This window comes from Ammospiza caudacuta, chromosome 5 (genome assembly GCF_027887145.1).
Source record: "Ammospiza caudacuta isolate bAmmCau1 chromosome 5, bAmmCau1.pri, whole genome shotgun sequence".
NCBI lineage: Eukaryota > Metazoa > Chordata > Aves > Passeriformes > Passerellidae > Ammospiza > Ammospiza caudacuta.
In genome coordinates, this window is record NC_080597.1 from 5,721,862 (window position 1) to 5,747,080 (window position 25,219).

General features: G+C 41.0%; 1 protein-coding gene across 3 annotated transcripts in view; it reads right to left on the bottom strand.

Moving 5' to 3' along the window:
* Positions 1 to 25,219, bottom strand: part of ADIPOR2 (adiponectin receptor 2) — a 43,940-nt gene that overhangs the window by 13,025 nt on the left and 5,696 nt on the right. For 2 of the 3 annotated variants that reach the window (XM_058804659.1, XM_058804658.1), the window contains exon 2: positions 9,346 to 9,581. In XM_058804659.1, coding sequence (XP_058660642.1) covers positions 9,346 to 9,513 — 168 coding nt within the window. In that variant the 5' untranslated portion in view covers positions 9,514 to 9,581. Of the gene's footprint in view, positions 1 to 9,345; positions 9,582 to 11,069; positions 11,259 to 25,219 lie in introns of those variants that run through there. The other variant, XM_058804660.1, reaches the window with a different exon arrangement.

Sequence of the window (25,219 nt, forward strand, 5' to 3'; positions counted from 1 at the left end):
ACAACTTCCTTCATATCTCAGGACTCATTATTTTCTCCTCTTCAGCAGACTGTATCAGAAATTCATGAGTAATTCTAGACCATAACAACATAAGCAAGCACATTCTAGTAGGACACATTTTCAACTATTTCTAAGTCCTGCCCACAGAATCACATTTTGAAATGGGAAACATATTGAGTAAATAATATCACTTGCCTAAAACTGTGCAAGAAATGAGAGCCCAGAAGAAAAGTCTGATAATCCCATTTTCAATGAGCTATGGTATATCCTGAATTAAGTGCTTCAAGAATAACTTTTGCCTTTGTAGTTTCTAGGCCATAGGCCAAAGGGATTTTCACTCAGTTGATGTTTCAGATGTTCTTTTACATCATCTAATTTACTCAACCTCTTTTAAAGCATCTCAGATTTGTCTAAACAATTCTGTGAAGTCTTCAGAGCATTTTAGAGTATCTTTAAATAAACCCTCTGGTTTGTAACAAGCAAACTTGTTACAATCAGGAGCTGTCACTCTTCTGCTGAACACATGCAGCAACGTTTACAATCAGACTTTCACAAAAATCAAAAATCATGGCTTCTGGATATATACACTCTAAAAGGTCTGGACATTTAACTCTATGGAAATGCCAAGCAATTGTTCCAATTTTAATTCTACTCCTTTTGCAAATTCACAAAGTGCTAAAGCTACTAAAAACCAGTACAGGTACATATGAGAGGGAAATTATCCAACAGATGTATAAACACAATCTGAGTTTAGTAACAGTACCAGAGAATAAAATCCATCTGAAGGACAAGTGAAAATATCCAGAGGAATCAGCTTTACTGGTTTATCAATATTCAGTTAATTTTGTTAAGTGTTACAGCTTCTTTTGTGATAACAGTGACAGACAAGAATGTAAATGAAAAGGTAGAAATCAGACTAAATTATATCACTTTGTAAGGAGAACCAGGCAATGCACTTCCAGGGACAGATCATCACCTAAACAAGAATTCCAGAGCATATTTTGGTAGGGATCAAAAAGGTTTAATAGCAAACCCAAGGCTTAGAGAACCAGAGCAAACAAAGAGCAAGAAACCCAAGAGTTCAATTGCACAGTGCTGATCATTAAGTCAGTTTAACAGTAAAATCTCACTTTTATAGCAATAGCAGAAAAGGTAAAAAAAAGTTTACATTTAGTACAAGCATTTCTCTTCTGAATGCAGTCCAAAAACGTCAGATCACATAGCCAAAGATCCTGTTACAGAGAAAAGTGCAGTAAAACCTGCTCTAGTAAATGCAACATACTTCTCTTGTCTCCTACAACAGCTTCTCCTCCTCACACAGACTGACAGTTTCTATACTATCACTCTCCAATTTGCTAACAGACATGCTGGCTAATAAAGTCCTTACTAGGGAAAAGCCTGTCAGAAGTCAAGTCATAATTGCAGAAAAATATTCCAGAAACATTTTTCCCACTTTGGACTAAGCTATGTTCAATGGACTTCAAGCAAAGTGTATTTTCTTGAGGTTTTTAGTTTCTTGATGTCAGTTTAAAGATTTCTAGAAAGCTTCAGAGTTTGCACATGACTGCTCCTTGCACAGGTGACAAGTTCTGGTTCATCACTTCAGAAAGTGCTGTCAATGTTGTCATTTGAGTGTGCAAACTAAAAGATAACTGAAATCTGAATGGAGCCACCTTTTATCCTAAAAAGTGGTGACCTTGTCCCTCAGCCCCATGTGAGCAACACCCATCCTGTCTCCCAGCAGCTCCCCCAGTTCCTGCACTGGGCTCTGTGTTCCATGGTCTGGAATGTCCCTCTGGCCATTCCCTCCCAGCCTCCTGTGCCTCCCCTCACTGGCACAGCATGAGACACTGCAAAGTCCTTGATTTAGGGCTAGCACTGCTGAGCAGCAACCAAAACATCAGGGTGTTATCAATGTTACTCTCACCCTAAATCCAAACTACCAAATTGTACCAGCTAGAAGGCAGAAAATGAGCAATCCCAGTTGAAACCAGGACAACCAGCAATGCAATAAAACTCTGCTAGGCCCCACAAAGGGCACAGGTTTTGTGCATTAGAGTTTCTTTCCAGACAGAGTCATTACTCAGTTACCCAGGAGCCCAACTGACCATGCACACACCTATGTAGTATTAAGCTCTGCAGTTAATGAACTCCCATGTCTCAAAGTTCAGCTGTCTGTGATGCCAACTCACCAGCAAGATGTCACCAGTGCCCTAAACCTACCACCACAGGGATTTTCAAAGCATGATGCAGTCTGAATTTGTTCTAATATTCTTGCTTCCTTCAGCTGTTGACAGACACTCCCCCACTGCCTTCTTGATCAGTGCCCTGGCAAAACTCTGTGCCTTGGTAGGGACACAGGCAAGACAGCTCAGAAAAACCAAATGTCTTGATTTAACACTGAGTCATGGCATGTTATGTGACACAGTACTTATACATTATTTTCTTCTTAAAACTCAAGTTACAAAACATATGTTGCTGCATTTACAATACCACTGTTATCCCCCACATTAAACTGAAGTCACAAAGTCTAGACATGACTCTGAGTTTTTGCTCTTGTTTATCTTGATCTCATCAGATGAATTATTAATAGTGCTTAACATGACATTCAAATCATTTTATGTTCCTTGGGGCAGCGTGCCAGATTCAGTAACTCGAGAGCTTTCAGCATAATGGCCAAAACACGTTCAAGGCTGTAATATAAAAATGTTATTTTTCTAATGGCAGTTCTGTAACATCCCTTTCAGCTGGCCAGATTGCTTTTTTTCAGCAGCAACTCTGTGCCCATTCTATCAACTGACCTTTTATCAACCAGCCTTTTGTAAGGGGGAAGTAACAATAAGTGCAGGCTGCCATGCCATTTCTCCTAAAAGCCTGTTGCACATTTTTTAGAATTTCATCAACTTCTATTCTTTGAATTGGAGAAATAAACTGGAAGCAAACAGCATCATAAAACTTTCCCTGACTTTCCCTAGCTTCTGCACATCCCAAGTTATTTTAAAACAACAGCTTTGTCCTTTAGAATTCACATTCTCCCAGACAAGCTTGTAAACACAGCCACACCAGTTTCCAAAAGGAAACCTCTGAGCAGGGTGTGCAAAGCTGCCTTTACTGTCACTGGACCAAAAAAATCTTTCATTAGCACAGTGCCAAAACCCCTTTAGGCCCATTGGTCAAAATGTCAAGCACTTGGAGGTTCCTGGAGTTCAGTGTTTTTCTTTTGTAGGTCACCTTCTTATAAAAGATACAGTCCATTTAATACAGCACTTGAAAACAGCTTTACACAACTGGTCATGGGTGACTGCTGGCTGGCACTCATTAAAAACAAGCACTAACATTCAAAACTCATTTAGCAAATAGTCCTAGGACAAAGTCACTTTTTGTAGCATTGCTAGAACACTCTGATTAAACCAGCTCCCTTCTTAAATATCTTCAGATGAAAAGGGTCTGTTGAATCTTTGAGCTCATTTTCTGATTTTATACTGATTTTCTGTCAAAGCCCAGTATCTGACAAGGGCCAGGGTCTCAATGCCAACATGTGCTCAGCAGTAGTTTGGGGGAGGGCCTGTAGAAATTGTTTCTACTGCAGAGGAGTCTCATGCGCCGTTTTCTGCTCCTCTGCCATTGTTAATCCTGACAAGAGAAAAAGAAAACAAGCATGCTGGGCTTATGGAAAAAGAAATGCTGTGTTACAAAAATAAACAAAGAGAGATTGAAAGTGCACTGCTGAACTTAACATAACAGCAGAGTCTATCAATCTGAAACAGCTGGAGGAAGATGCAAGTTAACCCAGCAGTACAACACTATTTTTTTCTCTCTTATCACTGTAAAAGGTTGACACACCCCCCCACTGCTGCCCAAATCAGGCAGATAGGATCTGCAGGAGAACAAAGGCAAAACCCATGGAACCCAACCCCTGTGCAGGGAAACTGTTGTGCCAGTGAATTATAAACAGAACTACTCCCTCCCTCTCCTAGTTTCAACACCCAGCTCAGCAAGCAATGGTTCCAGAACCTGCTGACAGGCAGCAAACCCTGAGCAGCACCACTTGCCCTCCCCAGGAACAGAAACAGGAACAGGACACACTGAATCCAGCTGCAACTCCACAACCATCACCCAGGACAGATTCCCTGGTGCTCAGAGAGAGTTTTCTGGGAGACAGAGCAGGCATGGAGAGGGGCCATTTCCTGCATGTTCCCAGCCTCCTGGGCACTGCCCATGCACGGCTGACTGATCACCAGTTTGCCTTTTCTGCAGAATTTCAAGCTCTGACAGTCTGTTCATAACCCAAGCACATCAATGAGTGAGGGAGGCACCAGTGGGGCCTGGAAACAATCTCCATAAACGTGGCCCATTGCCTTCATACTGTCTAAGTGGGAATACTTGGAGATATTCTGCCCTCTCTATCCAAAAATGCTTTTCTGTAGAAAAAAAATTTACTATATTCAAGCACTTACTTCAGTGACTAGCAGTATGAGTAAAATTCATATTACTTCCAGTTCTTAGAACAGCAAGTGAAGGAGAAATGCAGATGGTAAGATCTTTTGATCTGAAGTAAAATGTCAACTCACATGCTTTCAAAGAATTAACATTTCTTCCCAAGAGTTGCAAAAATGAAGGAATGGAAGAGGTGATAAAGAAATCCACAGAACAACAACATTTGAACACAATCAGCTTTAAAAGAAAAGGAAATGTGCTTTGGTACAAAGTCAAAACTTGATTTTACCAGGCCTCTTCCATTCACACAAAACCTGCAATGCAATGGAGGAAGAAGGCAAATGCAGAAGCAAAAGCCAAGATTTCAATCATAACCCCAAAGAACCAATAGAAAAATGCCAGACTGAAAAGAAAGCTAAATTGGTTGAAACTTGCAAGTAGATTTGCAAAGGATGAAATTTCACCCAATCAGAATTTACAAATATTTCCCCCCAGAAAAACTATTCTTAAGACTCAAATGTCTCTCTTTGACCTTCAAGACTTCACCTGTCTTTTTCACTCAGCTGGCATGCACCAGGAGTCAAGTAAACAATTCCATTTATTCACATCCATCCTTCTGCAAAACCAAAAGTCTGTCTGTAGTCTGCTCTTGTAGATAATATGTAAACACTTCTGTAACAGAATATGCTTGAAGTTTTATGATTCAAGTTAAAAGCCTTGAGTCATTTGTTCACCCTAAATTACTCTAAAATTCTCTTTTGTACCTGAAATTCTGTTACATCCTTCTGCCTTCCTCCTTCAAGTCACTTTGGTATTTATGCTCTAGAAAGATTCCTGTAAGTACATGGAAATATCATGAAATTTGTCAGAGGTCAACCAAGTTCTCCCTTCAGAGCCCACACTCCCTGAAAAGCAATCCAGAGGAGTATTCACCCAAATTCTTTCTGCCCATTCAGACAACTTGAGGGCTACACAAAGCTGCCCCCAGAACCTTACTGTAAGTTATCAAACACTTCAAAGCAACAGCTCTCCACCTTATGGGCACATTTTGGTGCCTCACAGGACAAGAGCACAACAACTCAACTTCAGGGAAGATGAAAGGAATCATCATCCAGGCACGGGCAAAACCCATGACTGGAACAAAGGCAAAGAAAATGGTTCTGTTGTTTACCTCCTGTCACTGACAGGTTAAAGTACAAAGGGAAAGAGTCGAGCACAGGGTTCCAGGGCTGCACAAAGAGCCCATTCAGCACATGGTAAGAAGTCACATGCATTTGATTGTGTCAGCCTAACAAAGTCACAGCAGGAGGGATTTCTTTAGGAACTATCACTGCTGGAATTACAAAAGCAGTTAAGACACAGAAACTCTGGGACAGGAGAAAGGATGCTGTCCCAAAGACAAGGCAATCCAGGATGCTACAGGAGGGAAACACCTGATGAAAAATGCTTTATCAGCATGTACTGTAAACCAGATAAAGGAAAATAAGTTTAAACTGCTGAAGGAATGAGAAGAATTATGCAGCTTTTGCTTGATGCTTTTCTCATCATCAAGTGCTTATCATGCAGACAAATGGTTACTGTTGGTCCAAGTCACAGAAGGCTCACCACTCACCTGCCACCACACTAATTTCACATTTAAAGACAGCAAGATTTGTATCTAGTCCTTGAAACTGGTACTGGGAAGAGGGGATAAGCTATGGACATATCTGCACTCCAGGAGAGAACAGAGAGTTATGGAACAAAATACAGACTGAGAGGTTCAGGTATAAAAAGGATATTGATGTTATATGATTTGTATCTTCTCATAGGAACTGTTATAAAATTGGCAGATTAACAGCATTGGCAGAAGGGTGCAGCTGTGTTATTGTTATTTGGAATAAGCATGGTCTATGCTTTTGGCTAGCAATTCTTTGCTACATGTATCTACTGAATGCCACAATTTACAGAAAGTAGGATCTTATATTTCTAGTTCACAGCTATGCAACCTCCCAGGTAGGTGCCAGGGTCAACAGCCTCAGAAAAGAAATCTTTTAGAAGTAAATGTTATTTCTTAATATCACCTTCATTTTCTTAGCAAAAAAAAAAAAAAAAAGCTTTATTATGAGGACCAATATTTTGGTCCATCAAATTATAAGTACATAGTATACAATGCAAGCTGTGAGGAAGATTGAAATTAATTCTGAACAACATAATGACATGCTTCCATGCCTTCCTCCTTACAAAAGACTATTAAAATAATTCATCAAAAATTCATCAACTACTACCTCTTAAGAGCTACTTCTACAAGTGGAGTAGGAAGTGGATATACAAGAAGGGAAAGGAATCTTGTATAGGAGAGTTTGGAGAAGATTTTATATGAGAGCTGCAATGATATAAGCACAGTAATAGGAGGCGCTGGGAAAATAAACAATGTCATATTATCACAGGATAAAAATACACATCTTTTTACACTAACACAACAAGTCCTAAGCCCAGTACATTTCAGAACACATATTTACTATGATAAAAGCTTTTCCTAAGTAGAAGCATTTAGAGGAATATTAAATGACAACAGCCCTCACTGCCTTCCCTCATCCAACAGGAATTGTTGTCCCCAGCTCCATCGTGGCTGATTCAGAGTGGGCACTACCTGAGACCTTTACAAGGCTGTGTTTAGCTTGATTGTCACCTGGTCAAGAACAAAATCCTTATATTACTATTATCTGAACATGAATCTCTTCCAGACCAGAGGAAAATGAGGCTTTTGAACGAGAAGTCAGGCTAATGAACAAATACACGTTGCTCTGCTGAGACAGATGCACAGAGCCAGAATGCACAGCAGAGCAAAGAGGGAATCCAAGCTGACATTTGAGCAACAGCTGTGCTGAGGCTTACACAAGGCAGAGGAAGATGTATAGCATAATGTTTTTTCCAGATTATCTGGAACACTGCAGAATGTCACATAATAAAGGCCATTTGGCAAGCCAATATTGGCACTTTTGACAGCAAAGTGTTTTGGGATGATCCATTAGAAGCATCAATTATTTAGCCTTTTAAGACAAAAACAATTTAAAGGCATCATACTAACAAACCCAAGAAATCACTGAGGACCAGCATAAAAGGATGAAAAAAAAATTTAAAAAGCACAAGGCCATATATGGCAGAGAAAGTGATGAAGATTAAGATGTAACAGCAAGACCCAAATGGCAAAAACAAATTTCTGTGACACCACTTCAGGAGACCAGGAAAGAGAAATCAAACATGAGAAAGCCAAACATTTGTAGTGAGCCAAAATGAAAAAAAACACAAACATTTGTTGTATGGATGAAAGCAAAAAAATCAAAAAGACAACATGTGCTACGAATGCCTGAAAGAGAGAATGAAAGTATTTCAACTGTTTCATTGCCAAAAAGTTAGAATTAAACACTGATTCAGCCAGATAATTTCTGTTTAGCTAAGCAATGTACAGAAAGAACTAAAGCACATTATCAATTATGGACTTTTACCTTGGGCATTCCATCCACAGGTAACTCTGATTATTCAACCAGGAAAGTCAGAGACAAGAATGAAAATAGTCTTCAAAGCAGATGATCCCAAACACACCAAGAGATAAACATGTAAATTCAAAATATCTGCTACCACAACTCAACCTTTCTTTTTCTAACCAGTTTTGTCCAAGACTTTGCACCTTAAACCCATGCTTCACAACCTTCCACAAAATAGAAAAAGACTCTGGGAGTTTACCTTATCAGAATACTGAGAATGTTCTGGAGAAGTTATTGCAGTACAACTGTGAGTGCACTGGCTTGGCTCTCTAGACATGAATACCAATCCTGACTTTTCATTACAAGAATGCTTGGCACTAAATTCTGTAAGGGCTCCAACTCATCAAGCTGACAAGGCAAATAGCAGTTCTCATGTCAGCTGATCCATGACACTGGGCCCTGCAAACACCCAGAACTTGTGGCAAATGCAATTACAGCCCCAGCCCAACACACAGTAAGCAGCACCAGCATGTTTTTGCTGCTGGCTAAAACCACACACTTGCTGTGACTGAGCTGATACAGTAAACTCATTAATCCATGATAAATTGGATAGTGAGCCTAAGATGAATGCCTCTTCCACTTAACTATGCTGATATCCATCTGAATATATCCTGGGAGAAGCATTAATTACAGTTCTGGAAATCTCTAACCAGAAGGTACTTTTCTCCAGTGCTTGGACTGTGTCTTTGTAGAACACCTAATAAAGCTGTGGATGCCCTTCTGCATGTTGTGGCTGCTAAAATTTATAGAGGTTCATGCACCTAAAACTTGCAGACATTGCCACTGGCTCAGAAAATCTGTGAGCCAACAACTGCTGAAGACTGGGAGAGTGTCCTAGGAGGTAACAAAAGGAGCTTCCCCATCCTTTTGCTCTTCCTTGTGAGTCTGTTACTGGCTACTGTCTGAGATAAGATATCATGCACTGTTCAGTCTAATTACAGCAAGAATGCTTGCAAACAGATTTTTCTGTCCTAATCATCAAAAAGATACCAATTAGCCAAGGTTCTGATTACATGCAGCCAGAGCCAACAGGTCTCCTTTCACTTACAATTAACTGAAAATTACAGAACAAAAATCTTTTTGTATGAACAGCATCTCAGCAGAACACAAACCAGTACAAGTCCCATTTCTTTGAGGACAAAATAAAAACAAAAAAGCTGGTTAAACTAGTTATTACTAGTTGGTCTTGTCACCCAAGTTCCCATACATTTATTCAACTGAATACTTCTGGAATCTTCCTGGTATTATTACAGTTATTTAGCAGGCAATAAAAGGTTGAGGCTCATGGTCCACATTTCCAAAAGTTAGATTACAACACTGAAGCGCTTAGGTCAAAACTCATTTTTCCTAGAAAACCTAGCAGGTAATGAATCATATGACTTACATTTTCCTGGTCAGAAGACAGTGGTGTCTCCACTAGAAGGAGGTTCTCTTGAGAGCTGTCCTCCTCAAAGGCTGCCTGTGTGGTTGCAGGGTCAGACATGTGTCCTTTTCTGAGCCGCAGACCTGGCTCTGCACAACCGGCATTATCGAGTTCCGTTGGTTCGTTCATGAGATGCTGGAGGCCTTCTCAAATATTCTCTTTCCTCTTGGTTCAGTTTGGCTGATTATGTCTTGGCTCTGAAAGAACAAAATCGTTTGTGTAACTCAACTGAAGTCAGAAAGAGGAATGCAGAAGTTGGCTGGAAGAAGAGCTTGCTTACAAGCTACAAACAGCTATGACAACTGCTTTTATATGTGCCCAAAATCCCACAGGATCAATTAAACACATTTCTACACTGCTGGGTAATGAATCCTCATCCTGAGACCACTAACAGTTTCATATCCTTGTGTTTAACACAAGTTAAACACAACTTTGAAAGGTGACAGAAAGTGAGCTTCAAAAAGCAGTAAATCTACAAAACCACAGCCAACTTTTATGAATTATTTCTACAAAATTGCAAGCAGCAGGCTGTTAATATTATTTAGAAATGCACCACTTGTCACAGGTACTCTATAATTACTGTATTTTTGCAGGTATGAAGCTCATACCCAAGCTCAATCATCCAGACTAGGTTTCACCAAACTAGGACATTAAGTATTAGTAATAGCAATCAAGCAGAGCTCAAGCAGCAACTAATTTTAGACAGACTGCAAGGAGGACAGTAGTACACAGTGTGATTATGCTTCCCTTGCTTAAATTAACATGGTCACAATCACTGCAAGGAATGGGTTTGTATCTTTACTTGTGCAAGGAATTAGAGCAGACAAATTTAAACACTGTTCACTCCATCAGAGCAATCAGAAACAGGTAAATCTCCGAGAACACAATAACCCATGGCTCCTACTCAGGAAAGAAACTGTCTTCTACACTTACAACACTGCAAAAAGTATTCAGGGTAAATTTAACTCAAAATGCTAAAGATTTGATCAAATTTACAGAAAATTGATGACAACTGTTAATCTGAGCCCTCATCCAGAGTATTTTTGGTTACCCATTTGTTTCGTACACCCTGTGTGGTGCCACTTCAGCAGCCAGTTCAGAGAGACTTGTTTGATAGTGGCAGCCTTGGGAGGCACAATCTCCAGAGAACTCTGCAGTCTGAGTGACAGAAAGCATCAGAATGTACTATCACACTGAAGCCACAGCTGAAGCTTCAGAATCCCTCTGAATGACAATCTATTCTTTTTGCACTAATCACCTGGTGTCATTACTGTAGCACCTAAGTGCTCTGATGTGACTAACACACAACATTAAGACAACCCATCTAACAAGATTTAACTTGCCAGTATGCATAATTAAATTGGAATTTTACTGCCCAATAAAAGATGCTGAAATTTGTCATAATGTAGGAGGGAAAATTAAAAATATAAGATAGGGAATTGATATGGGCAGTTTTGTAATAAGATGTCACCTCCAAAAAGCCAGTAAATAATGTATTCTGTCCTTACATGAACTCATTTCATTTACATATGATCACTGCAAGATAATTCTCAGCTCTGACAAATGGGCTCTGGTTAATTTTGCTGCAGCAGTTTGTAATATTCTATCCCCTCAGCTGCCTGGCAATCCTCAGAGGAGAGAGCTGCTAATGAGCAGGTAACAGACTCTGCAGAACTGAATGATACCTCGAGTTGTCCGAGTTCAGCATGGCACAGTGCTTTAATCACCCAGGACGGTAAGGTGACAATGTGACAGCAGAGCAGATGGCATCCCCACCTTCCTGCTGCCTTCACTGCAGGGTCACAACCTCCATCTGAGATGCAACAGCTAAAATGGCCACAGCTGTTTACTTGGTAAACACAAGAGCCACAGGAGAATTAAGAGGTTTAGCAACATTACACAGGAAGCTCAGTGAAGGAGTTGAGCAAGTAGATTTTAAGAGCAGGAACAAATATTCAGGAAGCCACAGAACTGAAATCTTAACTGTTTTTGTCATATTTCAAGCAGCCAATTCACAATTCTATTTTTAGGCAAGAAACATGAAGACATAATCACACTGCCATTTGGCAAAACTGATGTAAGAAAGAAAAGAGTAAGCAACAACAACTACAGTTTGAAATTAAGCTAATGGGGATCTTAATTCAGAAAGCAACCTATAAGAGACAATTTCAGTACAGCACTGTGCTGGTTTTGGCTGGGGGAGAGCTAATATTCTTCCTAAGTAACCATTACATGTGATGGAGCCTGGCTTTCCTGATGGGATGGCTGAACACCACAGAAACAACAACAAATACAGTTTGAAATAAAGCTAATGGACATCTTCATTTAAAAAGCAGCCTATAAGAGACAACTTCAGGACAGTACTGTGCTGAAATATCCCATGGTTGAGGTAACCACTACATGTGATCCCTGGCTTTCCTGATCGGATGGCTGAACACCAGAGAAACAACAACAAATAAAGTTTGAAATAAAGCTAATGGACATCTTCATTCAAAAAGCAGCCTATAAGAGAGAATTTCAGTACAGTACTGTGCTGGTTTTGGCTGGGGTAAACATCACATGGATGGAGCCTGGCTTTCCTGATGGGATGGCTGAACACCTGCCTGCCCATGGGAAGTGGTGAAGGAATTCCTTGGTTTGCTTTGCTTGTATCCACAACTTTTGCTGTAGTTATTGAACTGTCTTTATGTGAACCCACAGGTTCTCTCTTTTATGATTCTCTCTCCCACCCCACTGGGGCAGTGAGCAAGCAGCTCTGTGGGTCCTGGTTGCCCACTGGGGTTAGACCACAGTAAGTCCACTGAAGCAATCTGAAGCTGTAGCTAATGCAGAAAAATGCAAGTAAGCAGAGCAGGTGTTTATAAACAAGTTACACACAGGCACACCCCCTGCCTGCTAACCCACACATTTCAAACAGGCAGTCAGCACAAACAGCCCAGTCAGTTCCATACATTGGGCAATTCCATGAGACGTTGAACCAGCAAGTTGTACTGGTTCTCCTTTCAGCCAGATTTAAGCAACAGCATTGCCACTGTGTGCTGCAGCAGCAGCAATATTGCCTAATGCCTGTCCTTACATCACCTCTGTGACATTGTGAGAGCAATGCTCTGGGACACAGCACAACCACACAACAGGCTCAACCACATTTGGCCAAGATGCTTGCAAAAGGCTCTCCTAATAAAACAGATAGAGGAATGCCAATTTACATCAGGCCTAGAGGATCTACTTCACCAGCACTCACTGCCAAGTATTCACTAAGGTTAAAAATAAAAGATGCATTTCACCTCCAGAGAGTCAGATTTGCATTGAGCAGCAGAGCTGATCTTCAGAGCTCTGCAGAAATACAAGTTGCTGTTTCTTGAAATGACAGTGAGATTGTTCAGTGAACTAAGATGTTTCCATGTCATTCATCATGCAGGATCCTCACAGTGCTAAATATGCTTGCCCTAAATGAGCATGCAAAGGTAAGCAAGTTAAAGCTAATCCAAAATCACCACTACTGGGTTTCACTTCTTTTTAAAAATGTACCACTGACTGAATGCAGCTGGAAGGTGCCAACACAGAAGTGCAAATAGCCTGAAATATTTGTTCACAAATGAAAGAAAGCAGTGAAGATTATGAACAGGAAAGGCATAGGCAGTCTGAGTTCTATCACAAAGTCTCTATGACTCACAGTACAGTTCTTTTCCTAAAAAATTAGGAAGTATTGCTAAGTATAGTAGAATCTAACCAGAAGATGATGGTTGAACCATTGTGAGGATACTTACTGCCCCATTCTGCCTAAGACTGCACAGTTCCCAAAAACAAAAGCTAGAAAATGGAAAGCTATAGAACACTTGAGGTCTTGGAAAATATTGTTTTGTGTCTCATTGAGATTATCAGTCTCATAAATGAAATCCTTCAACATTTTTTGTAGCATACAAATTAAAGGTTTCATTAAAATTAGCTTCCATTTAAAGAGGAAGTTGCCATGATGACTTAAAATCTACTTAATGACTGCATCCATAATATCAGCATGTAGATGAATCAGTGAGTTCCTGCTGTGCTTAAAATAAGCTGAGAAAAGCATCTACAGAGTTTGGTCTGTTGGGTTTTTTAATACAGAAACTCCTAAATGCTCCATCAGCTTTCAGAAAGGACTTGGCAGTTTGATGCAAGCAGGGCTCCAAACTCAGCCTGGAAGCACAAAATGAGGCTTTGGTCAATTCAGTGTGCTGCTGCCTTGCCACACAGCCCCAGAGCAGCCAGCCCACAGGAGCACAGCCAGGGCAGTGTGAGGCTCAGCCCTGCCAGCTGTGCACACACAACTGGAAGGCAGCATTATTTCAGCACGCACTGCAGCTGTGCAATGTCACAGGAGCCAGCACCCACGGCTACAGCATATCTGGGACACGGCCTCACTCCTGAAGATGGTAAGGAAAGACTAGTTACCCAGACTTGAGCAGCACAGGATAATGCCATTATTCTCTGTGTGACACTCCCTGGGATAAGCACTGCAGCCCTTCCAACTCCCAGAGCTCACCTGGCACAAGGGCTGATTTACTGCCTCAGCTAAATGATGACACATGGTAGCAAAACAAAGAAAACACATTAACAGTAGTGTTTGTAATTAGATCTAAAAGATCTGTCACTCCCTTTTGAGGATAAAACACAGTCCTGGATGGTCAGACTACCTCCCACTACCCCTAAGCAAAGCAATCTCTCCAGTACTCCACTCTTGTCAGTATGTTCTTTCCTGTAAGCAGCATGAGAATGATCCTCAGAAGATATTTAATTCTGGCTGTAGCTGGTCTTTGGAAGAAGAATGAAAATTGCTTTTTCCTGCAATCCCCTCTCAATTGCCTTACTGGCAGAAACTTCCCTGCTCAGGTAGGCAATGGCATCCACTGCACGCCCTTTCCTTACTGATCCTCTCCCAAAGCAGCCATTAAAGCAGCATAAACAATGTACACACAGTGGGTGACTCCTCCTAAGATTAGCTCGTTCCCCTAACAGACCTTAACTTATCAAAAGAACAAAAGACCACCATGAAAATTTCAGGCTACACATTTCTCAGAACGTTCATTAATGCTTAATATTTAATGAAGGGCTTGAGTGCCTGAAAAATCTTGTAGGAGAAGCTGTATCAATCCACAAACCCTGCCTTGCCTGTGCCATGTGCCATGACAGCTACAGCCACGCCAGTGGAATGGCAAAGCTGACTGAAATAAGATTTCCCAAGAGGTTCAGGCAAGGCCTTAGTGACAGAACAGGCACAAGTCCCTTCCCAGAACTGTCAGCACAGGTACAAATGGCAGAGCACTTCCACTACAACCCACGGACAGACTGATTGGGAGAAGAACACAACCTATTTTTGTGCCTGTGGAACAGCTGATTCTGGCTACCTTGAGTGAAATAAGGTATACTAATTGAAATGCAGTTCTCTAGGAACATTGTATTTCTGGTTGTCACAAGTTGTCCCTCAATAACAGTATTCTAACACCAACTTGAAATAAGGAACTTTTATCTTCCTTTTTTTTTTTAATTTAACAGTCTTGATCTTTTTCAATTCAGGAGGTAAAACATCCACAGTTAACATTCCAAAGCTGCAGTCAAAAACAAAGCAAATAAGGGTTTGTATGAACGGGAGGGGAAGGAAATTCTCACAGAGGACTTTGTTTTCTCAATGTACCCTAAGGAAAAGTACAAATCAGCCTGTAAAAATTCTTTGGAGGTTATCTTTAACAAAGAGGAACAATGAGGAAGTAATCCAACACCTCTTTTCTTGATGTAATTTCCCTAGATAAAGAGGCATCTACAAAACAAAGATTAGACTCCCGCAGAGGGTCAGTGGCCAAAAAGCTGTCTTTTTAACTTGTAAACTGTCACTGCAACTTCAGCCCCAGCTATTTCACAGCAGGCTGCAGAGGCAAACAATCAAGCACATTCTGATGCATTTGGAGTCAAAGAAAGGGAACAAGCCAGCAGCCTCCTGCATTATCGAAATGCTTCCATTTCACAGGATCCCACTACATTGTTACAACATTTGTCCAATTTGTACTGCAAATCGGACCCCATTTTTTTAACTGAGTAAAGAGTTATGGCAGAGGCTGGCCCACCCCCAGAGCACAATGTCCAGCCCTTACAGACTGGATGACTGCTGTAAATCAGTTCTACTCTTCAATAAACCAAAACCAAGTGAATTGTCACAAAAGCAGCATAGAACTCAGAATGAAGTTCAAGCTCTTTCCACATTACATTCCACAAATACCCACAAAACTTGCTTTTGGTTCATTTTTCATTAAGTGGCTCAGTTTCTCCAAGTGAGAAAAATCCCATCTTTTGCTCTTTTATGATTTTATTTCCATGGCATGCTACTCACATCAACTTTGCTTCATGGCTGCCAAAAACAAAAAGATGCAGTTCTCCTATGTTAGTAACACTTAGGATCACAGACTGTCTGCAAGTGAAAGCCTGAAATCAAACATCACTTTCCTCTAAAGTGAAGATTCAGAATATATACTTTTAACTACTGCCTCAAGGACATCCAATTCACAAAACTGTTGGGTGGAGATGAAGAAACCAAAGCATTTGGAGCAGGCACTAAAATGCAGAGCTACACCATGAAACTGAGGTTACTTCCTTTAACCCTCTACAGAGAAAATCTTTGCATGGGAATATAAAGGGCACCAAAATAACAGCAATCCACAGGCAAGCATAACCCTACCCTTCCCCCTAGGAAGCCTGAGTTTCAATCTCTAAAAACTGAATGAAGCTTTTTAGATAAATGCTCCAAGAAAATGCTCCAAGACCTGGAGCAATTGTATAAAAACAAACACTGCAGCCATGCTTTTAAAACCAAAGAGGAATATGCACATTTCAGGCTGCAAACTTCCAACAGCAATCATCAGGACAGTGCTGCCTTCAGTGCTTCTTAGTGCTCACCTCTTTATTTCGGTGTGCAGATTTAAGGCCTGGCTGGTGCCCAGAGGGGGCAGCTCCACTTTCCCCCCTTTGGGCAAAACACAGCTCCACCTCTCCCAGCTGCCCACCCCACAGGCACTCTGATGTTTGTCACAAGCCCTTCCAGGGGACTCTGGAAAAACATTAACCAGTGGAGGGGAACGAGACCATCGTTTGCCATGAAATACTGTCACACACATAAACTGCACTGGCTCAAAGCCCAGCTGGGGAAACAGCCTGGACAAGGTGCTCAAGGGCAGCACCCCACCTCCAAAGGTTTAACTGCATACATATATTTTATATATTTCTGTCATATATTTTATATCTATTATTTTATATGTATTTTCCTAATGTATGAAAAACTGGCAGTTATCTGTTGGCCCTAACCTTTAATTGTTATAAAAGTACACATCATGGTCTTTATTACAACCTGTTGACCAGGGGCAAACCACGCCTGGCACAGCAAACCATCACCTTACCAAGATCACTCATTTTAATAAAGGCCAGGTTGTAAAAGGATGACACTCTTTCCAGTTTTTGGAAGCACCTGCTCTCTAACTTTATTGATAATCTTTACTCATAAGGTTGTGAGTTTGCTCATCAGTGTTTTGGTTTTTGGCCAACAGATTTGGTTTATAAAATGTCTGCATTCCCATATTAGTAAAAAAATTAAAATGAAGCAAAGCTACTGCTTCACTTGCCCTCAGCAATGGCATTTCTGAAAACAGCACATATCCCTCTCCTCAAAAGCCATAAAACATAAAACATTATGTTTGCCACAAGTCAGACAACTAACAAGTTGCTACTTTTCTGTAGCAAGAATGCTACAGGAACACTGTAGAAACAGCATCCACATCCACAGAACTGTATCAGACTAGGATCAAAAAAGTGGTGCATCATCTTTCAGATTCCTTCTTAACAACCAAAATTCAAGGAAAAGAAGCAGATCCACCATAACTAGACCATCTAATTTATGCCAATTAAATTAGTCAAGTGCCTGAAGTTCCACTAAAACCAAGTAAAGCCACTTTTAATGAATTTATTTCCTTAACGCAATAGCCAGAGAATAATTTTGGTTTTAAAAGACAAATGTTGTTGAAAATTAGGAAAAGTTGATGTGACCATTTAGTCTCCTCTACATTCAGTGCCACTCCTTCAGATATAAATTTATTTCCTGGTAACATAGTTCATCTTGAATTCTGAAACAAGACCAAGGACACTGATATCGTAAGGCACCAGTGATGCAATTTAAAAGCAGAAATGTTAAGTTAATTTTTACTTTCTACTGTCCTATGGCTAAGGACGGATTTCAAAACACCCAAGTCTCCTTATGAGAATATTGCTAAAATGGAATAGGGCTGTAGCTTGAACCCAAAACACATCAGCAGGTCCAGGACCACAGAGACTCACACAAAATGTCATCTTGCTGTGGCTTGTTTCGCCAAAATACTTTCTGCTGGTGCCACTGTGCTCCCCACAGAGTTTTACTGCAGTGTGTGGTCTAACCAGTACAGCTATCCCAGTGTAAATGCTAGGACTGAAACAGTTTAAGATCATGAACATGCTTCATGTTAACTCAGAAGTGATCAGGAAGTATTTTGTGAATGTACATGTTAGATGTTTACCATGACTTAACACCACTTACTGGTGCATTCAGACAATCATGTTGGGATCTCTTTCAGCTAAAAAAAAAAAAAAAAAAAAAAAAAAAAAGCAATCTTCAAAACCAGAAAACCCCAAACACATAATGGAATTGAAAAAAAAAATGTTGTAAATGAGCTGGGCAATGAGGAGCACCTATCTAAAAAATTATTGTGTCCTTACTTTGAAGCATGTAATTGCCATCCACCCTTTGTAACAGAGCTACACTGCTGGCTAAGCACAATGAGGACTGGCTGTAACATTGGATTAGTGACAATCAGCACCAACAGAGGAAAATAAAGATTATTTTTTTCTGTCAAACTATTTACACAAGATAATTTACAACATGAAACTCCAAGAACAGCAGATTAAGCAAAAAAATCCTCAAGGGAAACAGACACAAAGTTTACACTTACGAAAATCTCTTATTGCAAAACAAGAATAAAGGTTTAATTTCACATAAACAGAAAAAGTTGAAATTAGACACCCAGGTTGCCTTAATCACATGTAGAATGCAGCATTTACTCTAATTATGAAATTCACTGAAGAAAACAGCATTATGTGAAGCATTCCCAGAGATAACCTGAAGCTTTAGACCAATGAAGAAAGAAAAGAGGAATAAAAGCATATTAGCAAAGATCCCAAGGAAACTCAAGTGGATCCTAGAGAGAGGAAAAAGAAACAGGGAACATCCAGATCATACTCCCAACAAATGACTCCTAGGGCTGATAGCCTCTGTTACCCTCTCCAGCAGTCCAAAGCTGCTGACCTGAAGACCCAGAGCAGCAATGGAAGGGTGAAAATAAATCACAGAGAAGGGACAGAAACCAAAAAGTCCATTGTGTTACAATTTTAACTGTGTTTGGCAACATTTTCATGTCTGTAACTGCCACATTCTTCTTAGAATCATTAGTCAGACTTCAGAAAGAAAAACTGAGTCCCACAGTTAAGATTTCCATTGTAGCAGCAATAAATTCTGGGCCGTACCTGCACACACGTCACTTTAACCAACAGACACATGCACAAGGGGCACTTCCTCTTTGACCACAAACAAGAACACAACAACAAAGCTGAAGGAATGCAAGACTCCATCCACTGTTGTCTTCAAAGCGTTACAGGAAAATTACAACAGAATGACAAGGTCTGAAACAGCCCCAGGAAAAGCAACCAAAAGGGCCCCCTGAACTGGCAGCACTCTCTGCCCAGAGAGGGAACTCGGGGCTGGGGTGACCTGTCAGGGCTGCTTTGCACCCAAGAGCCTTTCAGACACACATGCACATCCTACAGCAGCACCCAAACACAAACCAGCGAGCCTGGCATCCACTGCCTGTGCTTGCTGTTTGCAGAAAGGATCTCCAGATACCACAGGAGACACTCCATTGCTCAAAGAAACTTTACGAACAGGAAGGAAACGTGGCCAAGTCGATAAGCCTTCACTACCTTAAGAGTAGGAAGGGGAGGAATTTCAGTTGATTTCCTGGACAAGGGCCCAGACAAGGAACACGAGCAGAAAGCAAGAACTGGGTCAGCAAACTACTGAATAGTTATGTGTCCTAGTTTTAAATACTTACTGAAGGTACTCTTGAACAATTGCATCTGTAAGGGGTGTTAATGCATGTAAAACTACACAGATAAACTGTTCTGCAAAGAAAAAATACCTTAGGCTGACAGCACCTACTGTCAATGGAGCTGGCAAATAAAGAACCTCTTTCTAGGATGAGTTTGATCTCTCTCTGTGAGAAAAATAAGCTATCTAATGTAATTTTGATGTGAAGACAAGCTACCATATCAATGGGTGTGACCAAGACGCAACATAGCTCTTTGGATTCACCTGATGTGCACAGACAGACAGACAGACAGACAGAAGACACAGGCCAAGCTTCCCAGCAGAGGCTGAGTGCTACATACAGGAGCCAGGCACTAATCTGTATGCCAGAGATGTTCTCAGCTGAGTTCTCTGGCTGAGAACTCCACACAGGGGGCAGATCTGAACAGAGCAAAGCCAGCACCTTACCCACCTGTATCCCCAGGCACACCATCATGGAAAGCATGAAAGGCTCTTCCAGTAGTGACACACAGCAGTGGCACACAAGATTTTGGAAAAAAAGGAGACCCTGACAGGCTCTAAGTCCTAAGAAAGTCAATAAGCAGTGCTGTGAATTTAATACATGAGAAAAAGCAGAAGCAAAACCTTGGAGGACCTTCAAGCTGCCCAGATAACCAGGCAAGCCCTGACCTATGCAGATAAGCAAGCAGCTGTAGCAAAGTAAACAAGATGTGAAATAAGCCTTGAACTTATGAAATTCAAAATCCAATATCTATTTTTAATATGTGTTAGTCAATGTGTAATAGTTTGTAAGTTTTACATCACATTTCACACATTTACTAAATTATTTGAGAGAAGGTTTTGTTTGTGATAGGAAAGAAAGCTTTATGTGAAACCAGGGGTGACCACTCAAAACTGCAGTTAAGATTTCAACAAAGCACAAGGTTTCCTAATCTTTATGTCTACAACAGCACCATGCCAAACAACAATAAGAAAAATGAAGATATCAACCACTGCCCATCAACCAAGGTAAGGGCACAGAGAGTTAGCAGATCAGGCTGGGTGACCTCAAACACAAAAAAAAATTTATTTTTGACACAGCAATAAGCAAACCCTGGAACATTTTGCTACAGAATGAGGATCCACAGGGAAAATGGACAAATATGCAGTGTAAATCCATCAAGCACATGAAGCCACCTTTAGCTCTAAAAACCTCTGAATACCTGTGCATGTCTGTTTTATGTTGCTTGTACATTCATGCTCAGAATGCTTGCACATTCATGCTTCCTTAGGGGATGGACATACTCACTAAAAACTCTAAAATAGCGTTGTCTCTGAGGAAGGACAGCAAAGAGCCTAACGCATACAAACAAAATAAAACAGGAAGGAAGTTAAATTATTATGAGACAGAAAACAAAACTGTAGAAAAAAGGATAAGGGCTGAAACAATTTCCTAGGGACAGCAGGCAAAGCACCCTAAGAACACCAACAGCTGCCAAAGGCACCCAAGAAGCCAGCAGGCACTACCCTGAAGGCTCTGGCCAGGGACTTACATAAGAGGACAGGGGGAGAGCAAAGCCCTGAGGCTGCCAGGTTTGTGCCTCCTGCCCTGAATGGGCAGCTTGGCTGGGTGGCCCTGCAGCTTGGCCGGGGCTCAGACTCACAGGGCACAGGCAGAAAGGTCAGGGACAGAGCACAAAGGCTCCGCGAGAGGTGCTGCAGGCTGGCACATTTGGAGCCTCACGTCAGGATTTCATCCTGCCATGAACACAGCCAGGCACAGCTCTCACACTGCCCACAGCCACAGCCTGCTGAGCACAACCAGCACAAAGCTGCTGGTCCCTCTGCTTCAGGGAGCTCTTGGCACTTTGAGCATGGCTGACACACAGGGGGAGCAGAACTGAGCGAGGGAAGCACCAGAACATAAAGATGTTTGTGCAGCAGAGCTTGGAGGCAGGTGGGTACCACACAGCCTGCCTGCATTGCACACCAGAGGGTGCTCAGAGAGTCTCAGGAGGCAGCAGCCTAAGCAGCAACTCCACAATGAAGGCAGAACCCTAAGCCAGAGGTAGTTTTACTAGTTTATGTTATAGCTCCCCTGGAATTTCAAGTTTCAATGAAATTGACTTTTTTCCAGAGACTTGAAGAAATCAAAACACTCAGTATGCCCCAATTTTTGTTCTTACATACAGATTAGATAAAATCTTTTAACTATGATTTTTAACTTCTTTCAGAGATAGTGTCTAAGCTGTCCCACAGCAATTTGATGTCACTGATTTCCACTGATGAAAGTCAGAACAGTAGGTGCAAATGGAAAAGAAAAAACTAACGAAAAAAAAGTCACCCCATTCAGAGAAAAAAACCAAACCAAATCAAAACCGGAAAACAAACTAAATAAACCCTTCAAAAATTCATTTCCACAGTTTTCCTCCTGAAGGGGAAAAGAATGACATCTTCCAGTCCTGTCTCTGACTGGTGTATGTTCTCCTGCAGCTCACTTCAACAATCATCCCCAATCTGGAAGCCCCACTTGTCACACTGTCACCCTGATACGGAAACATTCAAATTTCTCATAAGCCTCATTTCTGAGAAATACAACAGAGAACAGTGAAACAGACAGATCTTGTACCTTCCACATGGAGTAACACACACAGCAGTTATCTCAACCACTGCAATAATTTTCCCCAACACACCTGCTCTCCTGACAAACAGCTGTGCTACCTGTGAGGAAGGTAGCCTCAAATTCCTCCCTGGTTTTTGATGTTTGTATTCAAGCTTGGGAAGGTTACAGCTTAAGATTCCCACAAGAAAGATGTGTAATCAATATGAAGGCTGTTTCTCCAAGAAAACAAAATCCTACGTAATAAATTTACATAGAGAGGGAAAAAATGCAAAGAGTATGCGTCCTATGCAGCAGCTTGTAAACATTTACATCACACTGGGTGACAAAATGCATGCATTCATCTAAATTAACACCCTTCCATTTTTGTAGGCTCACTCACCCAGATAACTCTGACTTAAACTCCACACAGTTACAGCTAAATTGCACAAAGATGCATCAGCATAAAACCAAGGAAAGCAGGAAATTTTTAACCATCTCCACTATATCATTCTCTACAAAATGTTCAACTTAAATCCAAATACCACATCTTATCCAAACTCTCTGCCAAACAAATCTCTGCCTCGGTACTTGTTAAAGCTGATTTATTACTGTCAAATACATTAATCTGCATGTTAATCTGCCTCAGGTCACTTGAAGTTAGTGAAAAGAGACCTTTGTCAAGCCATATAAAATGTTGCTTTTGGTCCACATGGGAGTTTGAAATCAGAGCTTGGGAGAGATCCTCTACGACATAAATATTATAGCAGGAAAACAGCAAGGAACGCAGAAGACTTTCTGTAATCCATTTCCATTTTCTCTGCTTCACTTCATGGCATGTTGTTAAAGCCTAAAAATTTCCCTAAATGAAGGCTGAGTTTATCTTAGGATCCTGTGTCACTGGAGTTGTAAAGCACCAGCATGACAGCTTCAATCTGACATTCACTGCACTCCGGTGGAGGAGGGGTTTGTTGTAATTTATACAACCTACTTCATCCATACTGCAAGGAGTACACCAGCCAGAAAATCTGCCTCCAACATTACACACACCACATTATGTACACTGAGTGCTGCTAATAGTTCTATACAAAGCCTCACATCCAACAGTCTAAACCCTCCCCAGTTGCATGGCTTCCTTATTCAACATTTCCAACAGAAAGCAGGACTGGTTTTCACCAGCAGACCACTTGCTTCCTAATATAATCAATTCTCTCGACAACTCACCAGACGATCCAAGATTTCAGTACAAACAAATCAAAAGTTCAAAGATGAATAAAGGCTGTTGGGCAATCCCTGAAGAGAAGCAGTTTTAACATACACATCCTGCATGTTTGCTCAGCAACTGGATCACCATAAGCAGCACAATATATTGGTACTGGCCCATTACCTGTCACAAGCCCTGAAGAAGCAGTCTCAGATGCAAGCAGCAGCAATGAGTATGCTCCCCACCTTTCCTTTTTATGTTTGCCTAGTAATTAATTTTAAGTGCCAGCAATTCTCAATTGCTCCATCATTAGCATGACTAAATGTCATTCTACACAGGAATTATGCAACTATGCTTTGGTCAACCCCAAATACCACCACTGTTACCTGTGACTCTGAATGTTGTAACAAATAACATGCCTATGAACTGTTCATTTATTACAAACACATTACTCCCATTACTGTCCAATTCATGAGTCCCTTGTGCTTCAAATGAGAAAGTGTTACCTCAAAACAGGATCTTCAAGAAGGAAGCTGAGCTTTAAGGAAGTTTTAATGTCCACACGTGATAGCCTCTCAAAATGCAATGTGATTTCCAGTGGTAGCACAAGAAGTACTGGACACATCACAGTTACTGCTAAAAGAACAGGAATGTGGAATTGTGCCTTTTCACGGATGGCCTTAGCCTACAGAAAACACTCATGTGAGTCTTGCAGGCAGATAAGCCCTCAGGCACTTGTACAATAATGAACTATTGAAGCAGAGCCAAGACACGAGTTTTCAGAGGAAAACAGTCATGAGTTCTGTGATCGTGCTTTGTTTCTCACAATGACTTTACTGTGATGTGTAACAAGGGGCTGTTTGAAGCAGCTAACCAGCCCAGAAAAAGTCAGCTGGAAAGGGCTTACAGGGAGGAATGAAAAACCAATGTGCTGTGAGAGCATCTTGCACCACCTTTCCAACAGCACTTTAGGGCTCTGCTGCCCCCAGCCCAACACGTGTCCTGGGCATTCACAGTCCTGCAGAGCTGCACTGCTGCATCAACCCGACCTTATCTGAGTGCTGGGACTGTGGAGTGTTATCTGTGACAGCCTTGCAGGTCCCCTCCCTTTGGCCCCACTGACCTGGACCCTGAAGTCCTGCCAAAGCAGTTGACACAAATGGCATTTTCAGCAGCATCACATGCTGCTTGGTGTTTGGGACACAAACAGTCATGCCAGGCCTCTGAAACTTGGTCAGCTTCTCTTGCTGCCCATCAAGGATAAGCTTCACTTAAAATTGGGTTTATCTTCAAGACAGAAGACATCTTACCCTTAAACTCTAGAGTATAGGTTCAAGGCTAAATTAGAAGAGTTTTGCAAAGTAACTAAAATCAATAGACACCGCCCCAGATACTTCAGCAACAAGTCACTTCCTACTGAACCAAAGATTTCTTTTGTAACCCAGAAAGTTTTAACATTTTATTACTGATTACAGTCCTGTTTGATATAAGAGCAGCAGAAGAAACACCTATGAAAAATCCTATCAGAGAGAAATGAGGCTTTAGCAAATCACACTCTGTGTTTCTGAGAGATGATCTAAAAAGAGAACAAGTAATTGGTATGTGTTTATATTTAAATAATAGTGTATTTATATTTAAATTTCCTCTGCTATACCAAAAATGGATTTGAAAATTGCCCCTCGAGAAATACATTACAGATCAAGTCTAAGATACCTAGCAACTTCCTTCCCCAAATTAGTGAAGCTCATAAAAAGGAAAGGATTTTTATAAGACATCTCTTATTGAACTATTTCTGTAATGCTGCAGATTTCACATGGTTGCCAATTATTAAAATGTCACAGAGCAGGAAGTCAAGGAGCAGTTGCACTTAACCATGGACATTCAGATAACCATGACACAAGCC